General features: G+C 41.8%; 1 protein-coding gene across 5 annotated transcripts in view; it reads right to left on the bottom strand.

The window, feature by feature from the left end:
* Nucleotides 1-86: 86 nt before the first annotated feature.
* NSD3 (nuclear receptor binding SET domain protein 3) overlaps nt 87-27663 on the bottom strand; it is a 115908-nt gene continuing 88331 nt past the window's right edge. Inside the window, exons 15-24 of one of the 5 annotated variants that reach the window (XM_087856393.1) lie at nt 26063-26209; nt 22488-22671; nt 18071-18273; nt 17222-17334; nt 16417-16686; nt 9283-9399; nt 7637-7778; nt 6459-6565; nt 5739-5943; nt 87-5334 (exon numbers count right to left, since the gene is read on the bottom strand). In XM_087856393.1, the coding sequence (XP_087712519.1) occupies nt 5093-5334; nt 5739-5943; nt 6459-6565; nt 7637-7778; nt 9283-9399; nt 16417-16686; nt 17222-17334; nt 18071-18273; nt 22488-22671; nt 26063-26209 (1730 nt within the window). In that variant the 3' untranslated portion in view covers nt 87-5092. The remainder of the gene's footprint in view (nt 5335-5738; nt 5944-6458; nt 6566-7636; nt 7779-9282; nt 9400-16416; nt 16687-17221; nt 17335-18070; nt 18274-22487; nt 22672-26062; nt 26210-27663) is intronic. The other 4 variants (XM_087856394.1, XM_045779361.2, XM_045779362.2 and 1 more) reach the window with 4 other exon arrangements.

Raw genomic sequence — 27663 nt, 5'->3', positions numbered from 1 at the left:
TTATGCACACACCCTTGTATAGAAAAAGGATCTTATTAGCCAGTTGTAATCATCATTTAGCATCTTGGTCATCGGAAACAATGTGATTTTCTTTTTTTTTTTTTAACAGAGGGTATGTGACAGCACAAATGAGATAAAGAGCAATATTAATGACAACAGAGTAAAAAAGTAAATTGTATCCAGTCCACTCCTACCCTGACAAGAATACCTCATACATAACTCCCCTGGGCGATCTGGTGGACACCGCGCCTCGAGCACCCGTCGGAGGGCTGTGTGGCAGCGGGAGGGGAAAGACCGGCACCTGAGGGGGCTTGCTCGCCATTCGCAGATGCGAAGGTCACATAAGAAAACTAAGGACTGAATAAATGACTTTGGCAACTGTTCATCTTTTCCCTTTTTCTTACGCGGAACTGATTTTCACAGGCTACTGAAGGGCAGGCCGCTCTCCTCCTCCCCCCACTTCACACATCTGTGCCACAAGCACCTGAACTTGTCACTTAAGCAATGGACTGACAGAGAAAAGAACGGAAATGGTCTTTGAAACACACAGATTACACCCTGTGTTTCAGGAGTGTAAAGTAAGTGCAAATTTTTGTTTTTCCCTACACAGGCATATATATATTAAAAGGAAAGAAGAGGTGCATGGGGATAGGCTTGACAAAATGACAAAATAACACACGTGGGAAATACTCATAAAAATGCTGCTGGTATTTCATGCAAGAGTCTCTTCCTCGACTGTGTACACGAAATCTGAGCTATCTGCCGCGGACACGCGCTCCCATTTGCAGAACTTCGCCTTTAATCCAAGTCGAAGAGGACAAGAGACTAGGCTATTTGTTTTCAAAACAGTATACAAAACAAGGCTTTCTATTTCATAAATTTAAAAATAACTGTAAAATAAGGGGAATCTGAAGAGTTTCAAGTACGTAAAAAACCTGAATTCAATGAGGCAGAGGTCTCAATGTTAAAGTGACTACTTCGTACCTGTGGTAAACATTATCATTCCCCCTCCCTCACCCTGTTCGAACCCCCTTTTCTCCCTGTACCCCGCCCCCGGGAAAAGTCGGTAGATTTCGGTATATACACATTTCCAACTTTTCAATATTCGTGAATACGTGGCAAAGCCGTCTAGTTAGATCTGTTCCCCAGCTCAGCTGGACACGGAGGCGAGTTCTACCCTTGGTTTACAGACAACCGGGGACCAACTATAAGTGGCCCAGGCCAACGGAAATCGTTCCGAGCGATCACTGGGCGTCTGCAGCCACTGGGACAACTCAGGAAGTCGAACGTGCGCCGCCCGCGCCCGGCCCTACCGCAACTTCCCCGCGTCACCGGCCCGCGCCCGGAAGTGCAGCCCGCGTGAGCGGCCCGCGCCGGAAGGGCTCCGTGGCCACCTGCTTCCTCTTCCTGTTGGGACGCGGCATGTGGCAGCCCCCTGACTTCAAGGTGAATGCTAAAGGAAGAGCCTTGTACTTAACAATGACACGAAGGGCCAGCCACGGATCCTGGGGGTCCGGAGACGACCCTCCGTCGGGCTGCTCTCTGCCGTCCAGACTGCAGCTCTGGCTCGGACCCCGCCTGGAACATAAACCGTGCAACGAGGCCGAAAGGAAACTACTTCAAGAGCCAGGAAAGACACGTGTCCACCAGCCTGCCCTCTCTGAGAGTCCTTTACATGATTATCTCAGAATTTCAAAACATTATTTACAAGCACGCTTCCAAGTCTTATGTGGAAATGGCAGAAGGGAGCTGGGAGCCGCCACCCCCCTACTATTATTATTATTATAGTTTTTACATTTGTTCCTGACTTGGACACACAGATAGCTCCGAGTTTCAGGGATTCTAAAAGTCGGCCTATTCTATAGCTTAGGCCAGATCATTTTTGAGAATTAAGGTAGAGTAGGAACTTGCTAAAATAAAAATGAAAATAAAACCCACCTCCCTCCTGACTCTAGCCCTGATTAGGTATTAAGGAAGTGACTCACTTCCTCCAGCTGCACTGGCCTTCCAGGAATGAAAGGCGGCCACCCCGCCCGCAGCCAGCGCCCCCAGCGCCCCGCAGCCGGTCCCCTCCAGCCCTGCCTGCACCGCGCATGCCTGGAAAGCCGCCCAGGATTTCCTCTCTAGTTGTTACCCATCTGATTTTGGAAGCTTTATGCTGATTATCAAAAATTTTACATTCACTTCTTCTTTCAAAGAATTAACATGAGGGTAAAAAAAAAAACAAAACAACCCACCATTATCCCATGATGCTTTAAGTTATTTCATTTTTGGACAATAAAACCCAACCATTTATGCTCTGACCACATACAGATTTAAAAGTTAACAAATACCATCTACAGACTATGAGAGAGCAACACGTCCTTTGGACCATTTCATTGGCGAGGCGCAGGCAAATGAGCACGCGGAAAGCACAGCTTTCTCTCCCCCTACTGCTTGCACAGCCTGCCGCCTGAAGACACATGAAACAGGTCGGTGGTGACACCACGCAGGTGTGAGGAGAGCTCCTCGGCGCTGGCAGGACTAAAACCACTTTCTGGACCATTAAAGAGCACTCCTGGACGAAGACTCCAGAGCTACGGTTAGCTAGTTTTGTTTTCTACCCTGATTTCTGAAATGGCAGAACGATCTTATTAGGTACCCCACCCCCCGCCCCCCAAAAAAGATTAAAAAATCTCAGCAGAGTTGTTATAACACAAACAAAACGTGACATAATGAAGCTGCATAAAAATACTGAACCCGCAGGTACTTGTGAGTGTACAGAATGCACCCTGGCTTACCATAGAAAAGTCGTCAGGTATTAAAGAGCACTAAGTCCAAAAGGAAGCAAGGAGAGATTTCATGTGGGATACGGTTTCAACAAGGGTTACATTTTGAATGTTAAAGGAAATCCTTCATGTTAGTAAGTTTAAAAAAAGCAAACATTTATCTCATATATATATATATATATATATACACACACACATACACATATATATATATAAAATAAAGTTTTTAGTATGATAAAACCTAGATTTTCTTAAATTATTTTTTAAAAGGATATCAAACTATATAATTGCTCAAGAGCAAAGTTTAGTGTTTTGGTGCGCTGTGCTGCATGTTACCGGTAGCGATTCGATCTGGTAACACGCATAGCATTTTCCATTTTGCTCTTTCTCCTGGGACCATATCTAATCAAGAGAATTCCTGGAGGCCCAATAAGTTACCTCAGAATTAATTGCTGGAATCAGGCAAATGGCAGTTTAGGAGCTTAAGTAAAGGAATTGTAGTGTGATTTTTTTGTTTTGTTTTACGTTATTTTTTTACAAGAGAAAATCCAGTATGATTGCACATTTACATTAAGAAAAAGAGAGAAAGAGAGAGACAGAGAGGCACAAAACAGCTTTTTTTCTTCTTTTTCCTAGAGAAGAACTCTAAATTGGTAAAAAAACAGGGACACATATAACACAACGGAAGGAATGTGGCCGAGCATCTGCCCTCCCTACCATCATAAGGTTCCTAGGTACTTCTTGAGGGAAAATAAATGCCACCAGGTACCAGCAATTGTAAGCAGTCAAAATTCACAGAGAAAGCTAACGTTCATTCAAGCTACCTCTAGACTTCTACTTAGTACAGTGTGACAACAATGTCTGACATTACTAATTACTTCATACAAGGAATACTGGAATATACATATTCCGAAGCATTAAATGCAAGTGAATTTTGTGGGCAGACATCTTGGTACACTTGGCATCTATGAGATCCAAGCGTCACAACCAACCATTTTTGCTAACACTGCTTTCTTGGGAGCTTCCCTAAGTGCTTCCTAAGATGAAGTGTGTTTGTGTGGCTCTTATATACCCTGTAGAAGCGCTTCCCCTTCCTCGGTGGGGGCGATTTTAGTTAGTAGATAATACTAAACAGAAATTGTTTACATAGAACCTGGGGATGCCCCTACCCCTTCCACCCTGCAAATGAGGAACTAAACCAAAAAGACCTACTCAGATATAACTGTGATTCGCTTGTGTCGTTTTCACCAGGAAACACAGCTGGGCGGGCAGCCAGCGGACAGGGAATGTTTGGTTAGGAGAGGGAAGCAGAGACAGGAAACGAAAAGCCCATAATGCCCCGCTGGTCAGACTAGGGCTTCCATTACACAGCGCAGAGGATGGTGCCTGCATGATCCAGCTCTGGGTCTGGGCCTTTCGTCTCCCTTTAGCTGCTTCTGTCCGTGTGTCACAGCAACAGGGACGACCATTCTAACTCTGCACTCACATCCACATAAACACGTGTCATCAAAAACGTCCACTGTCAATGGAAAACATTTCAAACTCAGTGACTGTAGCCATTTCTGTTTTTCTCCAAAACCAAAAAACACACTACATACCTTTCTAGGTAAAGGTATCACACATCATAAAGCCCACCTAGGTCAAGACCACAGAGGACACATCCACTGAGGCATTCTGTTTTCAAGAGGCCAGATGCAGTACTCCCACAGTGCCCTTCTCCAAGACTATGAAAGACATTTGGAAGGGAAAAAGAAGCGAGCCTACCTACTGCTCAGCAAAGAGGTATATAAAGACCATCAGAGCCTTTTCTAGAGGGCCCGCTCCAACTGCTACTTCAAACACACACGCACGTACACTGAAGAGACTATCTGAACTACGCTTCTCCGAAGATTTCAAAAATGAAAATAAATAAAGGAATGACGGCTACTTTTGCTTTTTACACCCAAGGAACACATCCTAGACTTTAAAATTATCTCATTAGCAAAACTTCTTTTTCTCTTTGTTCTTATTTTAAAAGCGAAGACATCTCTTTTTCCAGCTGCAAAGGCATGGGACCATACTAAAAGGCAAGAGAAGACCAAGGGAATTTGGCCCGCCACAAAAGAATCCCCAACCCGACAAAACAGAAAAACAGACAGGGCCCAGCGCTTCTGCCCGCGCACTGGCCCCCCGGCCGCGTGTCAACAACGGCGCCGGGGCCCAGGCTGCACAGGGGGCAGCAGCCTTCTCCCACCGACATGCCGTCAACTCACTTGTTTCTTTTCCTTTCTTTCATCTCCATAGAAAGAAAAAAGAAAGAAAGAAAGAAAGAAATCACCACCCATTTATTCTCTCAGTTCTTCTCCATGATCTTGTGATTCCAATTTGCATTTGATCTTGCTCCAGTATTCTGCCGACACCGGCGATTCGGGGTCGTGCTCCGAGCAGCAGAGCCGGCCTTCCAGAGCAGAGGGAACCAGGGCGCCCACCTCGTGATCTTTACAGAAGGAGTGTGGGCAGAACTCGCAGAAGGAGACGGCAGCACTGCTGCACTCCTCGCACTGGTGCCACGGGCATTCCCACTTTCCTGCGGAGGGGCGGGGACAGGGAAAAGAGCCCCGTTAGTGCCCGTCTTGCTTACCCACGCAAAACCCAAGTTCCCACCATCTGCTCTGACTGGACACCGAATTCAATGGACTCCAACTCCAAATTTCGGCCAAACTTCCGTCGGAATGTACCACCGACTATGGCTGCGCGCCGCCGCCCAAACTCAACGCCAGAGGAGCCAACTGCCCGCCCCCGGTAATCAGGGCCGAGAAACCAATCCTCGCTGGCCCGCGCCTACCCCACATTCGCAGAGTTCTCACTAGCGTACTTTCTGTTCAACGTTATCCATTCCATGGCTCCGCTAAGGAGAGGGAGGTGCATTCTAGGTGGCCTATCGCTGGCAAAGACGCGCGTCAGAGAAAGGGTCCCGAGAGGCTCGCTTACCATATGGCGGCTGAGTCAGGTTAAGGCATAAGAGGTGGTATGCTTTGGGACAGTCTTTTTTGTCACACATGACCAGCTCCCCACCATCTCCACATTGAAAACAGTAGTCTTCATGCATCTGCTTTGGTTCTGCTTTGATTTTTCGCCTCTTCTGCTTTAACTTAGCATTTTTGGCCTTTTCTTCGGCTGTTGACGCACATGTCGACTGGCAGGGAGAAGGATGAACACAGCGAGTGAGGCTCCACGTGGAAAGGGAGCTCCCACAACCTCAGGCTCATTGAAGTTCTCTTAAACTCTGTTGTTCGATTACCTAAAAACCAGCAGGACTTACCCCATAACAGTACTATAATAAACATAAGGCTTCGCTTTCACCGACTTTTGAATATGGTGCTTTGTTTTTTAAATTGCAAGGACCCTGACATAGAATTCACATACCAAAAAACGCACCATTTTAAAGTGGTTCATTCAGTGGTTTTTGGTATAGTGTGAATTTTAAAAAAGGTTTTGAAAAGGATGTTGGTAACTTCAGATTCAATCAGAAATACAAACACCTCTTGAGAACCTGACAGATCTTACTAAGATTTGCTTCACTGGACAGTCAGAGACTACACTCCAGTTAACGCGATGGCTCTGATCTAAACTCGGGACCCATTCGCCAGCCCTTTCCTGAGATAGTCACAGACTTCAACAGCCTCACTCTCAACTCCCTGCGCAACTGACCTTCGGCCGCACTCCCAGAAAGCCGCTGCAGTTTTCTGCCCCGCAGTGGCACTCCGTTCTGCCGTTGCCCAGACAATCCAGGTTGTAATTAAATGTTAACTCCATCCCTAAAACGAGAGAAATCATTACTCATACTCAAGTCATGGGGAAGAGACATGCTGTCACACACACACACTCTCATGATGAAAGGAGAGACATAATTCTGACCGGAAGGCTTTTCCCTCACCCGTGCTCCACACTGAAGTGATTGGGGGGGAGGGGAGCGGGAAACAACAGAGGAAAACATCCCCATCCACCAAGGACTGCAGCGAAGACAGCCTATAAAAGTTGTCATATCCTTCTCATTGAAGTGGTCAAAAACTATGTAACAGAGACTAAGAATCTGAAATCTGTGCTCAAGAGAAGCGGCCTCTGGTTTAGCTCGCTTTTCTAAAGCTGATTTACACGAATTTCTGAATGAACACTATGACCACGAGATAGCAGCGACACCACACTATTTCTGGTGATTAATGCTTTAGAGGACGCTCGGAAAAGAGTTCACAATGCAGATTCACTATTCACACCGAAGACCCAGGGATTCGGACCGGGAGGTCCACGCTTGCTGCTGGCTGGTCCTGAACCGCCCACAACGAGTCCCGGAAATGCAGTTTATCTATCTCCTTTAGCTACAGCTCTTCCCTTCTCACCCAGTTCCCTCAAACCCGGCAGAGAAGAAACTAAGTGTTGCTGGTAAGATGCTGAATGGCTGAGGAATATGGAAGCAATGACGGCCTTCGGAGGCTTTTCGTGTCTAATTTGAAACAGACTGATCTTTCAACTACAAAACAAACAAACAACCCCCCCCCACACACACAAACCAAGAAACCGGCTGCTGTTAACACAGTATGTTAATACTTTAAAGAAGAAAACAAAAGCTTAAACATCTGGTTATATTGTGCAGACAGCAATGATTGGGAGAAGTCATTCGGGAGGGTCGTGGACACACAGGATTCTCTAACAGCCTCTAGGACAGAAAGGCTCTGCTAAACTCCCTTTTGCAGGACATGGATTTTCACTTCTTAGTGGCAGATAACAATTCCAAATATAATCCTATCTTACTTGAATAAATACTTGAGTATCAAACCTTGAAGGATGTCCTGCCCAGAGAGGGGGGCATGGGCAGCAAGTAGCTTTTTTACCTGCAGGAATATCACAAAGAGCAAAAAGTCCAACTCGAACATCTCCATTCACTGTCCACTTTTGTGTTTCACAGTTTGGATTACAACTGTGGTTCATAAAGCGAGAATAATTTCCCTTGGGGCCGGCATCAATTATACGGTCCTTCAGAAAGAAAAGAAATAAAAGGTACCTTTGACATAAAACCAAGCACAAGCCGATCTCAGAAACATCCAACTGGGTCGAGAGCAGCAGCGTTTTGCCACCAGGGGAAGTCTGGCGGCTGACAACTTCCACAATGCATGCTCTCTGGGCCGGGGACCAAGTTCTCTACTTTATTTGATGAGCTTCAAGTCAAAGCAACTAAGATAAAGTGGAATTTAGTTTCTATTTTTTTTTAACTTTGTTTCTAGACACAGACCATAGAAAAATGCTACTTAGACGATGAACTGGCCACAGGGGTGCCAGAGCGCACAGTTCAGCCAGCCGCCTGGGGTGGGAAGCACAGGGCTTGCAGTCAGCCCTCCTTTCCTGCTCTGAACAAGCAGCGGACACCAGTACAGGGGGACATGGACAAGAACGTGGGCCGTATAAAGGGATGGAGGAAACATGAAGACTTTCCTCTGAATGAAGGTTTGGACGTTTGATTGACAGAAGGGCTATCGCGTGGGACATACTCTCTTCTCTATTACTTACACTGACGTTCAGAACACAGTAAAAGGCTCAACATTCTAGCCCCTGAATTCAAACTCTGATCATCTGGATAAGCTCCGGAGGACAGAGCCTCCCGAGTGTCGTGTCGTCAAGATGGCTGGAGGGCCCCCAACAGTGAGGAGCGGATTTAAAGGGCCACTCAGCCATCAGAAATAAATGGCATTTTATGTTTATGAAATTTATGTTCACGAAAGTTGTAAAACTGTCAAACAATGACATACCAGTTAAAATAAACTTCTTGTAATTTCTAGTTCTTACTTTTAATGATATTTTAACTCTCAGTTTCAGGGGGAGCCTGGAACATGGGAAACATGGGTACTAGTCTTGGCCCTTCACTCGACTGTGACAAGATATCTAACAGATGGCCTGTCAGGGCTGGACCTCGGTTTCTTGTGCACTGCAAATCAGAGGACTGCTGAAGAAACGACACAAGATAACGGATGTCCAGAACGTGCGGCAAATGGGATTTACGAGCACATGGATTAATCTAGCAGCTTTACTGTCATTTTGCTTATGACGGCATCCATTTGTCCTAACTCAGACACGAAGGTTCAGTACACAGAACAATTCAGTTCTGGGTTAGAATTTTTGCTAAGTCAGAACTTAAATGAGGCTTTAGAACTTAGCATGACAGAGCTGACTGTCTCTGTCAGTGATAGAGAAACTGAGGGCCAGGTCCTTCAGTGACTAAGAAGAGCTGGGATGAAAAGCACTGTATGTCCACCCTGGTCCTAGTCATCTGTACCGTCACATGCCATGTGCAAGGCTTCAATAATCAGCCTTTGTGTTGCCTGCAATAATTAGCAAGTTATGGTAGCTAGCATACTGGCTACTGCAAAGCATTCTCACTCTCCTGAAAAAAAAAAAATCAAATTAGAGGAAATGGAGTTCAACCTAAGACCATGAAACAAAGACCAAAAATCCTTTTTTCTTACAAAAAAAAAAGCAGTTTTACCTTGGTAACAGTTAACATATAAAAATTAGTTACACTGTTCTCGTGTGCTCGCTTGATTCGCAATTTGCATTCTTCTTCGTCAATTAATTCGCCAACATACTCATTTACAAATTCGCCCTGCGGAGAAGCATGCGATATGGAAATGTAAGACCAATGTACCCTCTTCAAGAGCATTCTTTAACACCACATGTGTAATCCAAGAGCATTAACCAGAAAGAACCCTGGAAATGTAATGACAGAAACAAAGAGTAGTTTTCATTCCCTGGCATGCAGGTGGCCTATTTTTCTTTTTTTTTAAGATTTTATTTATTTATTTGACAGAGATAGAGACAGCCAGCGAGAGAGGGAACACAAGCAGGGGGAGTGGGAGAGGAAGAAGCAGGCTCATAGCAGAGGAGCCCGATGTGGGGCTCGATCCCACAACGCCGGGATCACGCCCTGAGCCGAAGGCAGACGCTTAACCGCTGTGCCACCCAGGCGCCCCACGGTGGCCTATTTTTCTTGCAGCAGTGTCTCAAAAGGTGATAACCCGTCTTTTCTGTCTGATATGATAATATGTCCAAATGACATAATTACGGGAGCTGGAGATAAGGCTAACTCAAGTCTTTCAGGCTGTATTACAACAGACTTTTACTAAGTGTGCAGAGTTGGGGTTAATGCCTGTTAAAGATCTGAATCTGAAACAAATGAATTCTTTTTTTAAAACAACTTTTTATTTCGGAGTAATTCTAGATATTCCCAGGGAGCTGCAAAAATAGCACAGAGAGGATCCGTGTACCCAACACCTAGTATTCCCCGATGGCAACATCTCACAGAGCTCCAGGACTCTATTAAAACTAGAGAGCTGACATTTGTACAATCCACACATCGTATCAGATCGCACCAACCTGACATACCCTTCGTGTGTGTGTGTGTGTGTGTGTGTGTGTGTGTTGGTTCTATGGAATTTGGTCAGGGATAGGATCGCGTAACCACCACCACAACTGAGATACAGAACCGTTCCATCACCACACAGACCCCTTGTACAGTCCTTTATAATCACACCGTCCTCCTTCCCTCCTCCACCCCATCCCATCCCTAATCTGTCCTCCATCGCCATCGTTTTGTCATCTGGAGGATGTTCTATAAATGAAATCATACAGTATGCAATCTTTTGAGGTTGGGAAAAAAACAAACCAACCGCAGTTTTAATTCTCTTGAGATCTGTCCCATTTGTTGTGTGTGTCAATAGTTCAGTCTGTTTTCCCCTGCTGAGTCCTCTTTCACACTATGGATGTACTGCGGTTTGTTTAACGGTTCCCTCTCCTGAGGAATGTTTGAATTATTTTCATGTTTTAGCTATTACAAATAAAGCTGTTGTGAACATTCCGGTAAAAGATTTTGTGCAGACACAGGTTTTCATTTCTCTGGGATAAATGGCCAGGAGTGCAACTGGTTGGGTCAAATGGTGAGTTTGTGTTTAATTTTTTAAGAAACTATTTTCCAGAGCGTACGCGCCACTTCACATCCCCACCACACTTTCCCACTGTATGAGAGACCCAGTTTCTCCAGCATCTGGTACTGCCGACTAGTCTTTATTTTGCTGTTCTCAAAGGCGTGCAGTGATTAGCTTCTTTTATTATTTTTTACAGATGTTACTTATTTGCGAGAGAGAGAACACAAGCAGGGGGAGGCCCAGGGGGTGAAGGAGAAGCAAACTCCCCGCTGAGCAGGGAGCCCAATGCGGGGCTCAATCCCAGGACCCCAGGATCAGGACCTGAGCCGAACCAAGAGTCAGACACTTCACTGATCGTGCCACCAGGTGCCCCATTTTAAACGCTTCTTTTAAAATAAGGTAAATACTATACATTCAACACCTTGTATTTATAAATGCATAGTCATTAACCCTTTCACCTCAAAAGCACAGCTGGTTCAATCCAGGGCAAGAGCATTACCTACAGAACTTTTCAGTCTCATGGAAAAAGAAATGTCATAGAAACAAATAAAAATGTATTTGCTTATTGTTTCACCAGATTTGTTCTTCCTCCCATTCCCGATCTCCTCCCCCCACAAATTTTCACTAGCTATTCTTAGAATCATAGAACTCATAGTAAATAAAGTACCATATTTCCTGATTTTGGCAAATCATTAAGAACATAAACCAATGTTCTTACAAATATTTAATCTTTCTCTATTGATAAAAACTAAAGATTGTCACTTCTGTAATAAGAGAAAATAGTTAACGGGCCAAATTGGAAGGAACCAACCTAATGTCCCACGCATATCCCTTCCCTTGGCGGTCTGCTGTTAGTGGGGTCAGTGAGGCTCTGAGTCAGCCTCAAGGAGCTACATACTTGTTTCCACTGCAGAGTGGTTGCCCCAAAAGTTGACCTCTGGCTTTTTCTAACTCCCATTTTCACTGACTGTTAAGCCATGACAAAGAATTAGGTTAGGAAAAGAAGTGCACAAATACAAATACAAAAAAAAAAAAAAAAAGAACTATATTTCACTGATAACTGCAACACTATAACAGAACAGTTTATTTTCTCTACTTTTTCCTTCCAGTCATTTCTCACGAAGGACGGAGGCGGGTCTGCACGTTTGTGTGCCACACATTGTCACCTTCCCGGGCTTAGCCTCCACCCAGCTGGGACTGTGACACCGCCGATGAACAACGTGCACCAGCATGTGGGACCGCCGCCCTCACGGGTAGATTTCCTCGCCACCCCGCGTTACTGTACTTATTTAATGGCAGGTTTTCTTTAACTGAAACCCACAGAAGCCCATTGGTTGCAGAACTGCATCAAATCAGCTATACATTATCTTTTCCACATAGTAGGATTCAAGGTAAGATTTCATTTAAAGAAATGGTTCTGTGGTTGTAAAAGCTTGAATTATCAAGTATTATGGCTTATATTTACTGTTTTATGCAAATGAGTGAATACAGGAAAGTTAAAGTGCTGATATCAAACAGGAAGAGTGCAAGTCTTATAAATTTGATACCACTGTAAATTAATATTCCTAGCTATTTTGTAAAAGAAATATTTCCGATGTCCCAAAGGGACAAACCTTAGCTTCAAAGGGTTGCTTACTGGGACGCCTGGGTGGCTCAGCTGATTAAGCGTCTGCCTTTGGTTCAGGTCATGATCCCAGGGTCCTGGGATTGAGCCACAGGCAGGGAGTCTGCCTCTCCCCCTGCCCCTCCCCTCTTTGTGCACACTCTGTCTCTCTCTCAAATAAATAAAGAAAATCTTAAAAAAACCAAAAAACTAAAAAAACCCTAAAGAGTTGCTTACTGGATTTAAAACCATTAACTGTGGGGCACCTGAGCATGAGACTTTTGCTCTTGAGGTTGTGAGTTCAAGCCCCACGCTGGGTGGAGAGATTACTTAAAAAAAAAAAAAATCTTAAAAAAAAGACAAACCCAAAAGACACCCATTAACTGTGAATTCAATTGTGAACAAAAAATAACCAAATAAAGAACTTTAAAAATGCTAGAAATCTGTCCTTAAAGACTAGGGCAAAAAGGTAGGGTGTAATTCTGGATTTAATATATATTTTTTTAATTTTTGAGAAAGAAATCACTTTGTAACAGGAAGTCTCTTTTTTGGCTCTGGCAGACATTTTCAGGAATCTGTTATATGTGCCTTTAAAGAAGAGGACTGGCTGTGTACAATCAATTTCATATTTGGCTTCTGTCCCCTCAATATACCAAAAATCTTTTCCATCTTGCTTCTCAGTCTTTATGATTTTGCTTTTCAGGAACATATACTTCCATTATTTTGTAAAAGACCAACTGTCTTACACTAGCAATTCCTCAAGAGCTAATAGGCACAATAATCCTGGCTGTATTTTCTTTTTTCTTGATTATATCAATTTAATAAATTAGAATGCATGTTAAAATAAATGCAATTACTGTTAAAAGATGTTAATATGATATTAAACTGGATAGATTTCAGGATAACCCCTGAAACTCCTGGAAGTCATAGGCAAAAATGTGTATACGTGATACACATGGCATTAAAGTAACATTAAAAATTTTGCATTCTAGAGGCACCTAGCTGGCTCAGTTGGAAAAGTGTGCTCCTTTTGATCTTGGGGTCATGAGTTCGAGCCCCATGTTGGGCATAGAGATTATTAAAAAAAATAATAAACTTAAAAAATGTTTTTGCATTCTATGACTTCTTTTGTTCTTTTTTTTTTTAAGTAGGTGCCATGCTGGGCGCAGGATCTGAACTCAAGACCCTGGGATCAAGACCTGAGCTGAGCTCAAGAGTCAGACACTTAACCAACAGAGCCACCCAGGCACCCCACCTACAATGACATTTTAAACACTGATGGCTTTTGGCCAAGAAACCCAATCCATATATCTAATGCATCAGCGAATCCTGTTGGCTCTGCCTGCAAAACGTCAGCAATCCTTCCACTTCTCTCCTGTTCACCTACAACCCTAGCAGTCCACACACCACCATCATTTCTCTCCTGGATGATAATGATCTCCTTTTTGCTACTCCTTCCCCATGACCATAAATTCTTGAGACTACAGCCAGAGTTATTCTTCTGAACCCCAAGGGTGGCACACAGGTACTTAAAGTGGCCCCCAAGATGCCTGTCTCCTAGGGCTCACGCTGTGGTGTGATCCTCTGTCCTTGAGTGAACACGATCTGTGACGTGCTTCTAACGAAGAGACTATGGCGAAGGTGACAGGACGTATGTGATTATATGAGTTTGTTACATCAAGACTTTAGTTCCATCTTGTTGGAGGGGAGTGACTCTCCCCCTTGTTGGCTGTGAGGGAGCAAACAGCCATGTCAGGGAACCCTATTTGGCAAGGAATCATAGGCAGCCTCACAAGTTAAAACAGCAAAACAAACACCTGAGACAAAAAGCACCTGAAGCTCTCAGACCTACAGCTGCGAAGAGCAGAACTCTGCCAATAGTAGCAAGCAGGAAAGTGGATTCTTCTCCAGCTGACGCACAAGAATGAGAATCCAGCCCCGGGCAACATCTTGACTGAAACCCTGTGAGACCCTAAGTAGAGGACCCAGCCAAGCACTGCCTGACTCCTGAGCTCTAGAAACTGTGAGAAAAATAAAATGTGCGTCACATTGTAAGTTCCCAAGTTTGCAGTATCAGCGAGAATGAGCACATCAGGTCAGATCAAGTCATTTCCCACTAAAATCTTCCAGAAGCCTCCCTCCTGTGGCCTCTAAGGCCCCATAAGATCTAGCCCTAGGCCACCCTCTCCCCCATCTCCTACCTACCAACCGCCCCTCTCTCCTCCTCCTCCAGGTGCGCTGGCTCTCCTGTTCTTCTGTCTGAAATTCTCTTCTCCCTTAAATGCCTGCACGGCTTTCTCTCTCATGTTCACATCAGATGGCACCTCCTTAGCCCTCATTAACCAAGCAGCTTAAAGTAACAATCCCTGTCACCAGCCATTCCCTTTGACCACATTATTTTTCTTTGCAGCATTTTAGTGGTACTCAACATTATATATATATACCCGCAAAGGTGTCTTGCTCACTAGTGTTTTTCCAAATGCCCTGGCACATGGAAGCAGCTTCACAAACGCATCCTTAATGAGTGAATTTCACCTCAAGCAATCTAACCTGTACAAATGGGTGCCTGAGGGGGGCGCCTGCGTGGCTCAGTTGGTTAAGCATCTGCCTTCGGCTCAGGTCATGAACTCAGGGGCCTGGGATGGGGCTCCCTGCTCATTGGGGAGTCTGCTTCTCCCTCTTCCTCTGCCCCTCCCCCTGCTCGTGCTTGCTCTCTCTCTCAAATAAATAAAATCCTTAAAAAAACTTGGTGCATGAAGATAGATGATCAAGAATGTTCATTACAGAACATATAAATTTATTAGAAAACAGGTGAAATAAGTTATGATATGGAATACAAGGGGACTGTTACAAAGAATGAGGAGAAATCTGTATGTATTGTCATGAAGCTCTAGTTATATATGAAGTGGGATAAAATAATATGTATCATATTTATGTTTTAAAAACCCTGTAAGTATAGCATATTGGAATATGTATTTGTATATGCTTTTACATTTATAACTGTAGAAAAGTTATAAAAGCCTACATGACAGCCTCTTAACAATGGTCATCTCTGGTGAGGAGACCCTGGACGGAAGGGATAAAGGAATTTCACTCTTTATTATCTTTTTTGTATTGTTTGACTCTCTTTCCTACATTACATGGTACTTTTTAATTACAGAGGTGATTTTTTTTTTTTACAGGTACAAAAATGTCAAGAGTAAATTTAAATGGCCACCAGACCTACCTTCTCTCAGTGGAAGCCTCTCTGCATTCTCTCTCTGTGGGCACTAGGCAAGTGGGCAGTGGGGGGATGGGAGTGGGGGAGGGGTAGGAGTGGGGGTGGGCTGGGGGCCTGGTTTTAAAATACACACTGTTCAGGCCTGTCCCAGATATTTCAGTAAGACACTGTTTTTGGTAATGATCCCAGGAGAGTCCCAGGACCTCTGAAGTTTGACAGCCACTGTTAGAACAGTAGGAATTGCTGGGGATTTTCATTTTTCTTTATTTGCATTTAAAAATTTTTCTACAAAGAGACTGCTTTGAAAAACTGCCTCGAAGTATAAGAATGAAGACAATTTATAAGTGTCAGAGATATCAACTTCTGCCAGTTGCTTTTGCATTTATAATCTAATGTGAGACTGGCAGCAACCCTTTCAAATATGAAGGGCAGGTATTACCATGCCCTACTGGAGAGCAGAGGAAACTGAGGCTCAGGGAGTTACTGACTTGGTCCCGGCCTCATGGCCAGGGAACGGTGATGTGGGCGCAAGTCCGGGGTTTGCTAGTTGCCATCCCCGTATGTTCTGACCTTTGCACTCTTTTGACTCTGCGAAGCCTTTTACAGCTGTTTTGCTGAACAAGTAAAAAAATATTTCAAAGAGAAAATGACCAATGTCTCTCCTCCTGTTTATGCCTAATCACAGGACACCCCAAGTTTATGTATATTTTATTACTGCCTCTTCCTACCGCTTCTGCTTTGCTTGAGAAGTGCCCAACTTTCACCTTGGGAAGTTCCAAAATTTTGCCCGAAATCCCGATGTAGTTCATCCCTAAGAGAAGATGAAGCATCTTCTAAGAGGCACAGGCCCTGCTCTGTCCCCCCGGCCCACGCTACCTTCTTAATGCTCCTTTTGGTCCTGAGGCCCCAGCCTCTTCGCTCTGTTTTGATGATCTCGGCGTCAGGGTAGAGCCTCTTGGTGAAGCACTGGTTCTGGCAGCGCTCGCCGGCCGGGCACACCTGCGGGTGGCACTCGTACTGCAGCATGCGGTTCAGGCACTCGGACTCCAGGCCACACGGGTTCTCGTCGGCGGGCTTGCAGTTGCAGCGCGGAATCTCGGACAGGTCCGCCACATGGATCTGCACCTTCCCTATCACTTTGTTAGCCTAGAAAAACGAAGCCACAGAGAACATCAGACACATCCATGCAATTTCGGGCTCAGCTGCTGCCTTGTGGCGTGACTCTCAGAAATTTCCCCACGACGAAGCTGAGAACAGAATGGCCTCTCCCGAGGGGACGGAAATACCAAAGTCTGATGTAAATTCTCCCTTATCTAGCCTGTGTATTTCTTCTACTAGTTGATGGAAACTTCCTAACTGAAGACAACTGCGGGCTTTCTGGAAGAAGAGGAGCTAAACACCTATATTCTCATTTGGTTGCAGGATAACCTGCTAGGGCAAGAACAGGATTCCACACTGCGTTGCTCCTCGTTACGAGAGGGCTCATCGATGACCTCCTCGCAGCGCAGCAGCCAGGGCTCCCAGCTTATGCTTCCAACACACGCTCCCGGTTTGTTCTACCGAAGGCGGGGTGATAACTGGCAGAAGTTTTCCTAAGTCAGAAAGTGCCTTCTAATGACTAAGAGAGTGAGGGTTTCCTCTTGCCTGTCAAATACTAATGTTTTCAGGGGCAGGGACTCACTTTGATGTGTTTGTAAGGAGGAGGTTTTCTTGAGTTTTTTTCAATCTCTAGCGCTTCTCTGCTTTCTCTTTGTGCTTTCAATTCCTGGAAACGTTTTGCAGCTTCTTCCAGTGCTGCCAAAAAGACCAAACAAAGTATATAAATACCAAAAAAACAAACAAAAACTGTTAGGAAAACAGTTTTACATTGCCTTCCCAATGCCCTGAATCTGGCCTGAGGCATTCTTTTTAAAATTGTTCTGAAAATGACCATTTTCCACCAAGACAGTGTAACACTGAAATAGGACATAACTCACTGATGGCTAAAGCTGCGCTCTGTGGAAGCTGCTGCCTCAGAGAGAAGGTCCTACTTCAATAATCCGCTTCCAAGTAAAGCAAAAACCACCCCCCCCCCGAAAAACACAACAACTAACCAACCAACCAAAAAACCTCAGCTTTTTACATTGTACCAAATTTAAATTCATTTTACTCTTACCCAGAAAGCCAAACTTCCTGGAAACTTGTTGCAAAAACAGTTGTAAGACTCTTGGTGAGAAGCTTTTACTACTCTTCTGCGGCAAGGGAGCTTCACGTGATTAAGACTATTTCCAAAATAATCTCTATGTTTGTAGAAAGATCGCTGAAGAAACTCCTTTCACACAGACGGCAAAGTCTACTACACTGAAATGTATTTTTCTAACCGACTGGATAAGATGTGGCTCTAATGTGACTGGATACTTACGGGCCCTGGATCATAACACCTGGTGAAAGTTCTCGATTACCACAAACATGTCATATGCAAGTCAGGACATGCTGAGAAATCAACCGTGGAGTCTTAGTTTTGAGCCCCTGTAAACAGCAACCAACTTACCTTTTTTGAAGGTCTTGTTAATACTAGTCTGTCCCTCAGCAAAGCTTTTGTCTCCTTCAACATAAGGGAACACTCTGCCCTGGTGTACCCAATAGTAGTCATGAGAACCAAAGAAGAACACAGGGAAGTCCCCCAAGTCATGCTTAAGGCCCTGGATGTTCAGTGGCACAGACCTGGGATTGCAGATCTCTGCTGGCCACCATCTGAAAACAAAAGTAATTCAAAGAATGAACAAATCACACCATTCTTTTACATGGCTGGCTGGCTGGGGGAAGGTTTTGTACGCTGCAATTTTCATTCAGATTCTAAGGACACAAAACACCTTGTTCATCTTTAATCCTGCCAAACTACCCATCATTTAAAAACATATTGATTAGTGAATTAATGAAATAGTGAACACAGACTAAACAAACTATACCCTGAACACCCAATCTAGTTTTTTCTTTAAAAATTAATACTTGATAAAAAGAAATATATATCATGAACATAGAAGTTATGAAGCATAAAAACAGAATAACAATGAACTCGCTACCCAATTTAAGAATTAGAATTTACCAATACTTTTCCAAACCCAACTTCAATCCTAAAAAAGTCATGTGTTCCTCCAAATTTGACATTCTTAATTCCAAGATTGTCTTTCAGGGTATAAACGTTTATTTCTAGTAGTCAAGGGAATTATTTGAGAATAAATACAGGCTATAGTAAAGAATGATCACTTCCATTCAAATAAGCATCTTCTCTCTAATCAACCAGGGTAAATACTTTTTGGTCATACATACTAGGTTTATATAAGTATGTATTTCAGAATTTAATTCATCTTACATCATAATAAATGCAGGATTTGGGGCAGGATGAAAACGTAATAGTTTCATGCAATGACTGACTAGCACAGCAATCACGAAATGAAATCTTCTGTGAGGTACATTTGACAGTTTCCAACAATTGGGCATGTCAGGTATCTAAGGGTTACGTTTTGGTAGTATATAAAATAATCAGTATGAACAGTAAATATACAAAACTTAAATTTTTTCAGTCTTTTATTTTATAGATGCCTGATAAAGCCATTTACTTAATGAATAATTATTATTTAGAAGATAAACAAGACATGATTACACTCCCAGATTTATAGTACAGAACTTGAACATGTTTCATCTAAAAGGTTCCTACAGTCCATCTAAGAATTAATTTAAAATGTAGGCAAAAGGGGCTCCGTTGGTTGGCTCAGTCAATTAAGCATTCGACTCTTGATTTTGGCTCAGGTCGTGATCTCAGGGTCACAAGACTGAGTCCTGTGTCAGGCTCTGTGCTCTGCCCCTGCTGCCCCCACCTCCAGCTCACGCGCTCACTCCCTCTCTCTCTTAGGAGAAAAAAAAAAAAAGAGAGAAAAGAAAAAAAAAGTAGGCAAGAGTCTGTGCTCAAATTGATTTGTGTAATCAGTATTTTAGGAAATAGTTATTTCTTTTTTTTCTTTTCTAAGATTTTATTTATTTGTCAGAGAGAGCACAAGCAGAGGGAGAAGGAGAAGCAGGCTCCCCGCTGAGCAGGGAGCCCGATGCAGGACTCGACCCCAGGACCCCGGAACCATGACCCAAGCTGAAGGCAGACGCTTAGCTGACTGAGCCACCCAGGATTCCCGGGGAATGGTTATTTCTAACTCATTTTAAGGTATTAAGTGTGTACACAATAACTACATTCACTGGGTCAGTTAGGAAGGGGCACACTTTCTGCCAGGGGTTGTTCCGGGTTCTCCTTGTTTCCCCCAGGAGGCTTCACATGGGGGTAACCAGTTATTGAAAATAGCTTCATGTGACCCAGCTGGGCCTGACTGGAAAAAAATACATTAAGAATTAGTTCATGGATGGGAGTCTTTGCAAAACATATGAAAAGAACTTGACCTGTATATACAGTGTCATTGAGCTGTGAACCCCAATGAGAGCACTGCTTTGGGCTTTTTAACAATGTAATGTGATTAAAATTTAAGTATGAAAATTAAGAGAAACATTTTTCATATTCGTAACTTTTTATAAAGGAAATATGTAACGTACGGCATGGTGACCACAGTTCGTAATACGGAACTGTATACGTGCAAGTTGCTAAGTGAGTAGACCTTAAAAGTTCTTACCATGTCTCTTCAGAGACTGTTGCCATGGAGGCATCATTTCAAAGGCATCTCAAAGCTATTAGAGCCACCTGTTTTTTTGTTTTATTTTTACTTTTTATTGAGGTAAAATTCACCATTTTAAGCATTTTAAGTTGTATATACTATAGTTTTTAGTACATTTGCAATGCTGTGCAACCATAAGCAGTCACTCCCTGCTCCCACCTACCCTCGGCCCCTGGCAACCACTGATCTGCTCTCTATCCCTAATAATTTGCCTAATTTGGTCATTTCATATAAATGGAATTGTACAACAACAACAAAAGGTTCTTATCACAAGAAAAAAAAATTCTGTAACTATGTGTGCTGCTTAACTAGACTTGTTGCGGTGATCATTTCACAACATACACAAATACTGAATCAACCTGAAACTAATATAATGTTATGTCAGTTACATCTCAAAAAAACCAAACCAAAACCCAAAAAAGAAATTTAAAAAAGTAGGTATTCTGAAATTTATGTGAAGATCTGAAGGCTTCTTACACTGTTTTAGATATTTCTTATCCACAAATGTCTTATCAAGTGTCAAACTCGCACCCCTTCCCACCCTGGAAAGATAAATTTTTCATTATAAAAAGCAGTGTGTGTGTTCCTTTTAAAAATTAAAACAATGCAGAAATGCGTAATAGAAAAACTGAAAGTGCCTCCCCATTAATCTTATGCCTCATACTATACATTAGATGTATACCTTTCTGGGTATGAAAAACATACCTACATCTACATTCATTCATTCATTCATTTATTTTAAAGATTTTATCTATTCGTCAGAGAGCAAGAGAGCACAGCATGGGGAGCAGCAGGGAGAGGGAGAAGGAGGCTCCCCGCAGAGCAAGGAGCCCAACGTGGGACTCGATCCCAGGACCCCAGGATCCCAAGATCATGACCTGGGTTCAAAGCAGCCGCTTAACCGACAGAGCCACCCAGGCGCCCTGAGGCTCAGCATTTTTTACATGTTTATTTTCTGTTTGCTATTCTTTGGCAAACTGGCTCTTTCTCTTTGTCCCTGTTCTAGGTAAGGTATTTGTCTTTTCTTATTAAAGTAGAAGTGCAAATACTTTACCTTGTCTTACATTTGCCTTTTAAATCTTTGTATCTTTTGCCAGAAGTATAAAATTGTTTATGTATTTAACTGCCAATTTTTGGGGGGGAACTTTCAGGTTTTCTGTCATGTTAAAAAAAAGTAGTGTGTCTTGGGGGGATCGCTTCTCAACCTCAAGGCCCCTTATCTCAGCTAAGAACAAAATTTTTAAAGTTAAATAGGTAATCAAGAAGCATATTTAAAACACAGAGAAAATGACATAGCCATTGCTAAAAAATTACAGTATGTTTGAAATTCTATAGAAATATATTTTACTTAGTATTCTAATTGAATGGCAGACTCTTACTGTGCTCTCTTGAATAGTATCTATTTTCTTAGTAAAATGATAAATATATGCCTGAAAACGTAAAATGTAGAGTTTTTAAAATATATCGCTATTCCTTCTCAGCGGAGGCCCGGTGAGGACAGCCCTCTTAAAAGGAGAAAGTTTTTTGAAAATAATGCCAATCACACATACTTCTTACACTTCATTCTCTTAAGAACTAAAAGCTCTTAATGAAATAATTTCTCTCTTTAAATTCTAAAGAACTCTCTCCTTACACTCAGTTTAAAGCTTCCAGCAGGAACTAAAATGGGCAAAGAGAGCAATTTTGGCCAGGATATAAAGTCTTGATTTTATTAGAGATCAATATGAATATATTAGGACACAAAACATCTTCCCTTCTACCTACATAAGACCTTTTTTTTTTTTTTTTAAGATTTTATTTATTTATTTGACACAGAGAGACAGCCAGCGAGAGAGGGAACACAAGCAGGGGGAGTAGGAGAGGAAGAAACAGGCTCACAGCGGAGGAGCCTGATGTGGGGCTCGATCCCATAACGCCGGGATCACGCCCTGAGCCGAAGGCAGATGCTTAATGACTGAGCCACCCAGGCGCCCCTACACAAGACCTTTTATTCCAAAATCTAGTAGCACATAGTTCACTAGTATAAAATAACTTTCAGAACATAAAAACAAGCCAACCAACCAATCAAAAAAAATCCAACAACAACTAACCTTCCCAATCCTCTAAAAACCAACTCAAAATAGGTTTCTCTTCCCTGTCTTTTTAAGGAAGTAGTTCTGTGCTCCTCTCTCCTGGCCACTTTGTGAACAGATTACGAACACCTGTGTCTGAACAATGATTGAATACTTCCTCTTTGTCCTTGGAAAAACTTGCCTGTAATTTCCCAATTTGACCCAAACAATCTGCTTGTAATGTAGTTTCTTGCCAGCTTTACAGTCATTGCAATTCCAGCAGCCTTCTGGCATTTCTATGCTCAGGCATTCCGGGTGGAAGGAAGCTGGGCACGATTCACAGCAGAGCAATCTTCCACCTTGAAACAAATAAACAGTCTTAATAACTGAGAAAAGAGGAAAGAGAAAAAGAGAAAAGAGAAAGTTATCTTTTAAGTACATTAACTTTGATTCAAAGTGGGGGGAAATAAAGGGACTCAGGTCTATAGTGATGGATTAAAATAGAAAGCAAATGAACACATTTAGCTACTTCAGTCCCTTTTCAGGGCTGCAGTGGCCAGAGGCTCAAAGCTTTTAAGTAGTATGAAAAACATCACTGTAGTCTTTACCCCTCTAAAAGGTGGGCAATTGAGGTATCAGTTTAGCAGACAGCTAAAACTCTTAACAGATGACATAACAGATGCATAAAATCTTTAGACTGAGTAGATTTGAGAGCAGAGTTTCAAAGAAATATGTAGCAACTTACTTTCTTTTCTCCTTGAGAGCTAAGAAAGCAAAATGGTCATCTTTGTATTTTAATCCAGTGCCACAGTTAACTGAATCCCTTTATAATAAAATTAGCAAGAATGAAGATAGCCAATAGGTGGACTGGTACTTTTTTCTTTCCATAAAAGAATGCAAAAAAGCAAAGGATTGTACTTTCTCAAATTGGTGATTACATTATCATTTCCCTTTCCAGTAAAAATAAAGAAAGTCAAACAGGCTATACAGCAGTGGTTTGCAACCTTTTCGTCACCAAGGATCCCCTTTCCCTTCCTCAGGGACCTATGTTTTTTAATATTTTATCAGCCAAAAAAAAAAAAAACAAAAAACAAACAAACCCTAAAAAGCAAACAAAAAGCCCCCCAAATCCAAAAAACAACCCCAAATGAAAAAAACAGAATCAAAACCCCTGTTAAAGGTAACAATTTCTCCTGTTTTCATTAACCGAAGAAATATATAACTGCCAATCAGAGCTTCTGATCCCAATAATAAAACTAGTCTTATCACATGAAGTTGTTCAAATCATAGCCAAATATAAAGAAACATATGCAGCCTTATTTTGTGCAAATGTGTGATTCTGTTAGATTTTCTGCAATATTAAACATAGTTAAAAAATTGTTTATAGAAGTTTTTCTCACTTCATATTGAGAACCACTGCTTTATAGCGTAAAACTAAGTAAATGTCACTGTAGAATGAGGTTACCACACACAAGGAGATCCCTCCCCAAGTTCCCTAGCAAAATCCTCTCCTTTGAAATACACAAAATGATCTCTGGATTAAGACCAAAACAAGCGCGGCAAACAAAACAAAAGAATATTTTTAAATGCAAAGAAATGAAAGCAATTTGGGGAGAAATTAGGTATTTCTAATAGGTTATTTCAACAAGTGACAGAGAAGGATGTTAACCACTGAAGATGATATACTAAAGACATTTACTGCAAAAAAAAAATTAATTCTATTGGAAAATCAGGTCTATAATCCATGAATGTACTGAGATTTAAAATCTCATAAGTAAAAAGGTTAAGAGCCTTCTACACAACTTTGTGAAATCACAGCTCTAACCTTTTGAGGGTTTGCTATCAATTTTCCAGAAAATCTTTTCTTCCTGTAGACTTTCAAACTTCTAACTGATTAACATAAAAACAAAAAGAAAATCTATATACAATCAGTGATGAAATAAATTACTATATTTCCTCTGCTTAAAATTAGCTTTTGCTTTAATCATTAAGTTTTTTTTTTCCTTTGCAGATCTCAATATGGATTCATTGTTCCAATTCTCCAACCTACAGATTAGCTGCCTGAGTGCTCTTAGCCTAGGTAGGGAATTCTGTAAGTTTCAAGTAAGGTAAGATAATTGACTTCTCCTTCAGAAAGGAATGACCAGTAGGAAGAGCAGTCTTTGCAAACAGCTTAGGGGACATGTGATTATTAGAGCTGATGTGGAAGTCAGCCTGGCCATTTCTAACATAATGGAATAGTCCTTAATTAAAAGTAAAACTTAAAAGTCTTATTTCAGAGGAAATATAGACCCAGAATTGTCAATGAAAATCATCATGATTTTTTAACAAAAAATATACACAAAAAAATAGAAAAATGAAAATATGAACAATCCACCTTGGTGCTATGCAAGAAAACTGCTTTAGGATGCAAGAAGTGAGACATGGTTCAAGCTAAGCAAACAGAGGGCTCAAAATAATTTCAATTCATGTCAAGGTCAATACTGAGTACTGAAAACAAAGTAAGAAACAATTGAATTAATCTAATTTTATAAAGGCGCCAGTAGGAAATAAGGCATTTCCTAAAATGAATGCCTCGGGTAGTCTAATTTCATTGCATTATGGAGTTAGTCAGAGCTCTCTGTCCATTTTTGTTTTAGAAGTAGGTGGTATCAGCAGTCAGGTGACATCCTCTGATTTCAATGGGAAACAAGCAAACAAGCAAGCCAATACTCTCTCCAACCTACTTCTCCATAGGTTCTAGTCACCCTGTTTAATTAGCTGTATTTTCTTTTAGTCATGGGTTGCCACTTCAGATGTCTGACAAAGAACAAAGACACATCAAGCAGGCAATACAAAGAATGGGGAAAAAAACCTTATTTCAAACATAGCCAGTCTATTAGGTATGGATTAATTTTTGTTTAAAGGTTCTGAACCTGGCCCCTAGATCATAATGGGAATATATACAGGAAAAGGCCTTCACCTTCCAGGTTATTCATTTTACCCTCTGGGATAATAACTCCCTAAGTAATACAGTACTGTTAAATTACTTTTTCCCTGTGTTACAAATAGGCTATGTAAAGCTAAATACAAAGTATGATTTTCTTCTATAGGTCAAATTAATTGGGAGAATATAAATACACATTTAGCTCTTGGTTCTCTGTGGATAGATTATCTATAAGCAATTCTTCTGTTGAGCTGGGTTGCCTTTCAATATCCAATATTTGGCTTAATCTCCCCAGCTGCCCACCAAGGTCTCCTAAGAGAAGGGCAATTAGTTTTCATAGCATCTTAACAAAACATTTAAGAGACAAAAGGATAGCATATACCCTAAAATCAAAATTTTAAGTATCAATATCTTGGTTTCCCTCTTTTAATAACCTACCCTGGTTTTTTAGTTGAAGTTCATAACAATTTACGTCATGTCTATTCTTTTCTAACATGAATGGTAGTTCTACATCAGGCAGAAGAGAAAGAGCCTTTAGAATATCTTTCTATATATAAAGCAAAATCCTAGCCTTTCAATTTTAATAACCCAAAGATATATGGAATGTGTGACAATTTATTCAAGGAGAAGAGTAAGTAGGTAATAATTTGTAATAATGGAATTATTTTAAGCCCTTTTTAATAATGTTGCAGCCATATGAAGACACAGTCACAACCACCAAGGTAGAATTTACTAAAAGCAACAGATGGTGCTTGACAGGCATACATTTCCCCCCTTCATTTAAAGAGAGAGAGAGAAAAAAAAAGGAAATGCAAAAATAAAAGCAAGAGATAAACTATTTTGATTATTACCTTTCTCACATTTCTTTTTGGAAGCTGACGAAGAAGGAATCATAGGTAATTTCATCAACTCTGCACGATTTGATTCATTCAGTAGGTAGTGGGACTTATAGGCATATGAACTGAACATGGGGTCTGAATGGTCCTGAACTATCAGCCCTATACGAAACAAACAGAAAGAGATGAGCTGCAATGAAACTACCCATGATTCCATGAGGGGAAAAAAAAAACCAACAACCCAACACCTATTATGTAGCTGTGCTAAAAGTTGGGGGGAGGGGAGAGAATAAGAAGAAAAAGAAAGATCTGACAGAAAAGGCTTGCCAGAGTTATTACAGGGAGTTTGAGCTACTCAGTGCCTTATCCCATAAAAACCTACACATCCAGAAGAAAACGAAAAACTAATTTGGAGATGTAAACTGCGTTTGATGCCATACTTCAAACCCCCTATGGAAGACAAAGCTACATTCCTTAATATTCACTAGTACTATGATGACAATCCAAAGAACAAAATGACATATCACTTAATAGCAAATAAGTTATTTACACAACATGGTAGAGACACTGATCCACCTTCAGCGTGTCAAGTAGTACCATAAGGCAGAACTGAGTCTCTCCTCTTCTCAGTCGTAGCTTGAGATATACACAAGTAAACTCTAGCTTTCTCTACCAGATAATGAAGCTATTCTCTATCAATATGATACATGATTTTAAAGGAGCCATAATTTGTTGAGCTTCACTAAGGTAATGCAAACCATTTACATTTTTTCCCTGCCATGATATAAAGGGATTACTTTATATCATGGGTTTATAAAGACACTTCTTCTGACCTATCAATCCAGCTATCCTATTTGGAGGGAAACAGAAGATGTGCTTTAACCCACTTGTGACACCCACTTCTCCTCTCCTTCCCATCCCCTTCCCCTGCTGTTGAGTTCACTACAGGCCACTCCTAAACCTAGGGAGGTGTGAGACCAAGGAACATTTCTGTTTGGTGACTAGACAATTGACAATGATCTGGACTTTACAATACGGATCATGACAGCAGTTGTATAGCGATTGTTTTGAGAAGAGGCAAGAGTTTTGTTTTTAAAGGGGTTACCATTTACTTTTTGCCATGGGTGTTATTATCTTCATTTGGTGCAACCCTACACTGAGAAAGATTCGAGAAACATCTCCGACCTGGAGGACAGAATGGAACTTAAAATTGCTAATTGGTAATAGCATAAAAATCTTCTAAAGAAACTTATATAATGTCAAATGAATTTCATACATTTAAAAGAGAGAAGCAGCGTAGTGTAAAAAACAGTGGGTCTGAAATGAGAAAGATCAGGTACAAATGCTAATCCCTCTAAACTTCTGTGACCTGGGGCACCTGGGTTGCTCAGTGGTTAAGTGTCTGCCTTTGGCTCAGGTCATGATCCCAGGTTCCTGGGATCGAGCCCCCGCATTGGGCTCCCTGCCCAGTGGGAAGCCTGCTTCCTCTCCTACTCCCCCTGCTTGTGTTCCCTTTCTCGCTGTGTCTCTGTCAAATAAATAAAATTGTCAAAAATAAATAAATAAATTAATTTAAAAAAAAAAAACAAACTTCTGTGACCTTCAGGTTAAAAATG

This window comes from Ursus americanus, chromosome 27, assembly GCF_024610735.1.
Source record: "Ursus americanus isolate L20-20 chromosome 27, mUrsAme1.1.p, whole genome shotgun sequence".
Lineage (NCBI taxonomy): Eukaryota > Metazoa > Chordata > Mammalia > Carnivora > Ursidae > Ursus > Ursus americanus.
This window is presented reverse-complemented; position numbering and strand designations above follow the sequence as displayed.